The 6,992-nt window shown below is 43.7% G+C and overlaps 1 protein-coding gene across 1 annotated transcript; it reads right to left on the bottom strand.

Annotated features, from left to right (window-relative positions):
- Positions 1-2,575: 2,575 nt before the first annotated feature.
- On the bottom strand, positions 2,576-5,922 carry LOC121916126 (beta-keratin-related protein-like). The gene is made up of 2 exons (XM_042440936.1): positions 5,883-5,922; positions 2,576-3,341 (listed from the first exon to the last, which is right to left on the bottom strand). Exon 2 carries the CDS (start codon positions 3,325-3,327, stop codon positions 2,926-2,928), a length of 402 nt encoding a protein of 133 aa, XP_042296870.1. The 5' UTR covers positions 3,328-3,341; positions 5,883-5,922; the 3' UTR covers positions 2,576-2,925.
- Between the last annotated feature and the right edge of the window lie 1,070 nt (positions 5,923-6,992).

Here is a 6,992-nt window from a genome sequence, read left to right as displayed (position 1 = left end):
GGGGGGAGACTCTTTGGGGGGGAGGGAGCCTGGTTTGGTGCTGCCCTGAGCCTCTCTCTCTCTCTCTCTCTCTCTCTCTCTCTCTCTCTCTGTTTGAAGGGTTTGACATTCATGTAGAATCATAGAATTGTAGAGTTGGCAGAGACCCCAAGGGCCATCCAGTCCAATCCCATTCTGACATTCAGGAACTCTCCATTGAAGCAGTTGCGACAGATGGCCATCCAGCCTCTGTTTAAAAACTTCCAAGGAAGAAGACTCCACATTACTCTGAGAGAGCGTGTTCCACTGTTGAACAGCTCTTACTTTCAGTAAGTTTTTTTTGCTAATGTTGAGCTGGAATCTCTTTTCCGGCAACTTGCATCCATTGTTCTGGGTCCTAATCTCTGGAGCAGCAGAAAACAAGCTTGCTCCCTCCTCAATGTGACATCCTCTCAAATGTTTGAACAAGGCTATTGTGTCCCATCTTGACCGTCTCTTCTCCAGGAAGAGACACTTAATAGGTGATATGGCAGCCATGTTTAAACATTTAAAGCGGTGTCATATTGAGGAGGGAGCAAACTTGTTCTTTAAACAGAGGCTGGATGGGTATCTGTCGGGCATGCTTTGACTGGGAGTTCCTGCATGGCACAATGGGGTTGGTCTGGATGGCCCTTGGAATTCTGGAAGTTCCATCTCTCCCTCCAGCTCTATTTCAAAAACATAAACATACATCCTTATAGAGATCTTGTTGCACCTCTGAGACTAAATGCATCTGAGGAAGCAGACTTTAGGAAAGCTCATGCTGCCAACTTCTTTCTTTGAAATAATAATAATAATAATAATAATACAATTCAAAGACATATTTTGGAGCACCTAGATGCATCTGAGGAAGTGCTGGAAGAGGCAGAAGTGGACGACAACCAGGGTTTGATCCCTTACTTGGGTGTAAAAAAAAAAACCACTGGGGAAGTCACACTCTCTCAGCCTCAGAGGATGGCAAGGGTGAACACCCTCTGAACAATCCTCCCAAGGAAACCCTTTGGGCAAGTCACACTCTCTCAGCCTCAGAGGATGGCAAGGGTGAACACCCTCTGAACAATCCTCCCAAGGAAACCCTTTGGGCAAGTCACACTCTCTCAGCCTCAGAGGATGGCAAGGGTGAACCCCTCTGAACAAACCACCCAAGGGAACCTCTTAGGCAAGTCACACTCTCTCAGCCTCAAAGGATGGAAAAATCAAACCCTCTCTGACTAGGGTTGCCATAAGTCCGGAAATGACTTGAGCGCATACTAGAGATGTGAAAGCCCATGAAAAGAACCAGGATAAAGACCATTTTTGGCGCTAGTTTTCCTGAATCACGATAAAATAAAATACTCCATAATTGATTTTCTACCTTTTTCAAACCCCCCCCCATTTACAATTTCCCCCAGATTTTTGCCCTACAGTTGACACACACAAATGCACACATCACTACCACCAACAACAAAGAAGCTGTGTGTGTGTTTTTGTGTGTGTATATGTGTGTGTGTGTTTGCGCGTATATATATATGTGTGTGTGTGTGTGTGTGTGTAGAGAGAGAGAGAGAGAGAGAGAGAGAGGCAGTACAAAGATAACTGTACAAAAAATACTGTTCCTTTCTTTTGTACAGAAACTGCATTTTCTGCTATAGGCAAGAAGTGCAAAAGTACTTCTTTAATTGTTATGGGTCAAATCTGGGGAGTGCTGGGATCTGTAGTTCAAGCGAATCAGCTAGAACCTCTTTCTAAGTGGCTTGCGGAAGAAGCAAACACCTCTTAGTCATGAAGGTGAACCATTTCGGAAAGGTTCCAGAAGTGTTATATTCCCTATTCCTTACTGATGGAGAGAGACAGGCAGAGCCTGTGGGTTGTAGGGGTTAGTGCTATGCTGGGGAACTGAGAGATCCTGGTTCTGTTCCATGGAACTTTGGATCATTCACTCTGCTTAATCTTGGCCTACATCGCAGGGTTGATGTGAGGATAAAATGGGTGGAGGAGACATGCAGCCTTGAGCTCATTGAAGGAAAGGTGGTGTCTAAATAATCAGTACCTACATATTGACAAAATCAAATAGTATTCATGTTTCATCAGCCTTTCTGATGAAGAGGATACTACCAGTTGATGGGACAATGTTGGTGACAGGGATTTTGTCCTCCACCGGATCAACCTGTTTCTCCACCTTGTCCATAGTTGCTTATTCTGAGCTGCTGCAGCTCTCCAGCGTTGGAAGGCAGAGAAGAGTATGTCCCATCACCGGCTCTCTGGTCCTTCAAAGTGGGTTCATAGAATTGATCATGAAACCATCTAAATGCAAAGCATGGGCAACAGAAAGGTGGTGGTGATGGTGGAAGGAAGCTGGTTCCTCCCAGATCAGACGATTTGTCCATCTCCCCAATGTTCTCTATCCTGAGTGATGGCAACTCTCTGGGTGACAAGGCACAGAAGAATCTGGCCAACATCTGTTCCCTCATCCTTCTCTGTGGAGATGCTGCTAGAGAAGACCATCTACTTGAAAAGCATGTGCTCTTTAGCTCTGAGCTATGTTCACTCGTCCCCCAAAAAGCCAAGAGACAGAAGATTTTTGATGCAAGAAAGGTTTATTGCTGGGGGGTTTTAAAGCATGAAAACAAGAGTATACATGGTAAATTCCAATTGAACATCTTTTTGGTTCTCCCTCTTCTGTAGAGGAGTGGGAAAAACCCTATTGGAACTGTTCAACTCACGGAGTTAACAAGACACAATTGCATAGTTGTAATGAGGCATAGCAAAAGTAATAATAGATTTCAGTTAAAGCAGAGTAGGACATAAATCAACCTGATTTTCAGAGATACTGAAAGCCCTCAGCACCTCTGAAGGACCAGTCCATAAGCTTTGTCAAATGTCCATATCGCGGTGGTCAAATCCCAGTTGGTTCCGGTTTCCTTGGGTTTAGCAAGGAGATCCACAGATGCTATACTTGCGCCTTGGTCGGCAAATGCCACCTGGGCGGCAAATGCCACCGCCAAGGTACCCACAAGAGCCCAGACCATAACCAGATCCCGAAGCGCAAGGGTTGTATCCTCCTACGGCCAATGGCTCACAGCTGGAAGTGAGGATGGGTCCAGGGATGGTCACAACAACTGGAGTGGGCTGGATCACCACTTCGGAGGGTGGGATCTGGTTGACACAAGAAACATGGGCCCCGGCAAGGATCCCAAGGCTGGCTGCTGATGCCGCCGAACCACCACCCAGGCCACCGTAACCGCCGCAAGATCCAAGGGGTATCACCGGGGCAGCGGCACAGGATGGAACGCTGCAAGAAGGTCCACAGATTGGGATTCCACAAGACATGATGGTGGATGGATCTAAGGAGAAGAAGAGATACAACGATGAGGGAGGGAACAGATGAGGCCAAATATATATATCTTATAGCGCCTGGTATTAAATGGTGGTCCAAGTACTAGCCAAGGCCAACCCTGCATAGCTTTCAAAATCAGAGCAGAACAAACCGTTGAAGGGTAACTCATAATGCAAGTTCATTGCATAATTCATTGATTCCATGGCTCTGTTTTAAGATTAATCAATAGGATCCAGGCCATTAAAATGACTTGGGGAGCAATAGTGTTCTTCCCTGTGTGCAAGATATAAATGAGTGAATTCTGAATGTGGTGTTAGGTGGACTTTATTTTTATGTTTGGTGAACTACTTTGAGTCCCTTGCCAGGAGAAGGGGGAATAAATCAAACCATATAAATAATTGAATAATGCATCAAGGGTCATGTGTAAATAAATGTACACCTTTGGAAAAATTAGCAAGAGGACTGCTTATAAGATTCCATGCAAACCTAGGCCCTGCATGCAAACTTCCATGCCAAAGGCCTGAATCCTATAGGTTAGTCTCACCTAGAGTAGACGCACTAACTCTATTGGCGAATGGGGAGTCAATGCATAAATAAATCCAATTGCTGCAATTGATCTACTCGACTGGGGCAGAACAACCTGTGTTTCCAAGGTGGGGATGGTTGTTGTTATTATTATTATTATTATTATTATTATTATTGGCCATTTTATTTATACCTTGCCTTTTCTAACCTCTGGTTTATTATAGACACCATTTGTCTATAGTGATGCCAACACGCATATACCGTAATGAACCTCCACCTCGTAACTCCCAATGTCTTCCATTTTCACTCCTGGATGGGAGCCCGTTCTATTTCTATTTCTATTTCTATTTCTATTTTCCATCAAAATGTTGCTGATCAAGTTTCACCGTGATAAAAAATGAAGCAAGAAAATGAGCTTCATTCAAGCATAGGAATTAAGCTGTCATTGAAATTTGCCCTCAAGCATAGCTTTTGCACAGCAAAACCAGGAGGACTGAAAAGCAGTCCCTTTCCGTTCCACATAGAGTAGCTCTTGAGTCATGCCGAAACTGCTGCAAAGGTTGGAAGAAGAAGATACACCTATACTCTTAAGTCCTACCTTCTTCAAGATATGGACTTGCTTGCCAGTTAAGATCTCCTTCAGAGGCTTCTCCTAACATCCCAAGAATGTTTTAATAGGATCAAGGCAATGGAGAGACAGGGGTATAGCTTTCGGAGGGCTTTGCTCCCCCAAATAAGAATTCTGTCCCTCCAAATGAAATGCTAAAAATTTCTAGCATTGCAGAAGATGAGGCATTAAAAATCAATCACATCTAGGACTCTTCTTTTAGCTGTGTCCATGTCCTTTTTTCTAGTCCCTTTACTCTGGATGCTTGAACTGTATTTCTTAATGAAGGCTTAAGTTACCGCAATGCTAGAAATTGGGAAGTGAAGGAACATTTCGTGTGGGATGGTAAAATCTTTGGAAGTGAGAAAGCCCTGTTGTTTTTTGGCGGGGAAATAGGTTAAAGCAGTGTTCTAAAATGTTAGTGCTCCAGATGTTTTGGGCTTCAGCTCCCAGGATTCCTGAGTGTTGGCCAAGGCTGGCCAGGGCTGCTGGGAGCTGAAGTGCAAAACACATGGAGGACCAAGTTTGAGAACTACTAGGTTGAACCATAACTGGAGAGTGATCCAGTGTGTTCTAATCTACCCACAAAATAGGCGGATACCTTCTTGGAATAGTTGGACTAAAACCCAGAATGGGTTCATTCCTCCATCAACATGGAAGCAACCAACCTCTGCAGGGGAAAGGTTTATCGGACTATCTATCCAAAATTAAAGACCTTCACCTTGTTCTTAGTTGCTAGTAAAGCAGACCCATTGATTTATGATTTAGTCATAAATCAATACTTTATTCCTGAATGATAAGCCAATTCTTATTTTAATCACATCAATTCATTGGATGCATTCTACTTAATACTGGCGATAGACCGTGCATCTAATAACCCTTTTTTAAACTGTTCAGAATGGTTCAAGCATGAAGATGTTAAGATGTTAAGACAGAAGAGGAATGGGCTAATTTTGCAGAGTATATTTTTGCACAAATATATGAGACAGTGTGTGAGAAAGAAGCAAAAGGTGAGACTGAACTCTTATATAGGGCAGAGAAAACCATGGTCATCCAGACATTGTTGGTCTCCATTTTCCATAAGTCCCATCTAGCCTGGAAAATGGTGCAGGGTTGGAGTTAAGAGGTACCAGGAGACCTACTTCTTATCCACCTTTGATCCACGAATCTAGATTTGCACCTAGGATGGTCTGTGGGACCCATGGGTTGAACAAACATTAGACCTGTTCATCTTCTAGATTTGAAAAGTATAACCTCCACCTATGACCCATCTCCATTTCCACCTTGAGATGAAACAGCCAACCTTCTAAGTTGGTGGAAAGCACAGAGAATCTAGACTGGAAACCAGACTCTATCTCTGTTCCTAAACCCGAAAACATTTAGAAAAGGTTGAGATGGAAGGAAAAATGGACTTACCTAGTGATGGAAGAGGAGCAGAAAGGATTGTACGCTGAGGAGTGAGAGAAGCTGCTGAAGAACTGGGAGAAGAGTACGTCCTTTTATACTCATTTCTGACACAGGTTAATGATAGGAGGTGACATTTATGCCAGAGGACTTCATTCATTTTAGCTTAGTCTGTGATCTATATCTCGACCTTACCCCTTGCTAATTGTTATCATTTTCTGCTATTAGCTCTTCCTTGAGTTTACATGTTTTAGCCTTCTTTGAATTCCACCCTGTATTTACTCATTTTTCCCTCTTTCCCTTTGGCTTCAAACCACCGGTAAACAGGAAGGGATGCAAGCGAAACCAATTACTCAGCAGAAGAATCGGAACCCACAAGCAAAGCCCATGTTTGTTCCTGCATTTCGCACGCCGTGCATTTTTCAAAGCTTGGATCGCAAGATTTCAATTTAGATCTCTCTTGTTCAAAACCAAGCAAAAAACACCCCACTAGAAAAATCGGTTCTCTCAGCGATTCGACATTTGTCAAACGTTTCTCAGTTCTACCGCTCATCTTTTCGATGCAACATTTTGGGCAATGGAGTCGAATTTTGTATGCTGAATGGCACCACAATTCAAAAAGGACATTGAGAAACTGGAGTGTGTCCAAAGGAGGGCGACTAAAATGGTGAAGGGTCTGGAAACCATGCCCTATGAGGAACGACTTAGGGAGTTGGGGATGTTTAGCCTGGAGAAGAGAAGGTTAAGAGATGATATGAAAGCCCTGTTTAAATATTTGAAAGGATGTCATATTAAGGAGGGAGCAAGCTTGTTTTCTGCTACTCCAGAGAACAGGACCCGGAACAATGGATGCAAGCTCCAGGAAAAGAGATTCCACCTCAACATTAGGAAGAACTTCCTGACAGTAAGGGCTGTTCGACAGTGGAACACACTCCCTTGGAGAGTAGTGGAGTCTCCCTCCTTGGAGGTCTTTAAGCAGAGGCTGGATGGCCATCTGTCGGGGATGCTTTGATTTAGATTTCCTGCATGGCAGAATGAGGTTGGACTGGATGGCCCTTGGGGTCTCTTCCAACTCTACGATTCTATGATTCTATGAGGACTTGAGTGTTATTGGAATCTATA

The sequence above is a fragment of the Sceloporus undulatus genome, chromosome 9 (genome assembly GCF_019175285.1).
Source record: "Sceloporus undulatus isolate JIND9_A2432 ecotype Alabama chromosome 9, SceUnd_v1.1, whole genome shotgun sequence".
Taxonomy (NCBI): Eukaryota; Metazoa; Chordata; class Lepidosauria; order Squamata; family Phrynosomatidae; genus Sceloporus; species Sceloporus undulatus.
The sequence above is the reverse complement of the archived record's forward strand: the minus strand, read 5'-3'. Positions and strand labels throughout refer to the sequence as shown.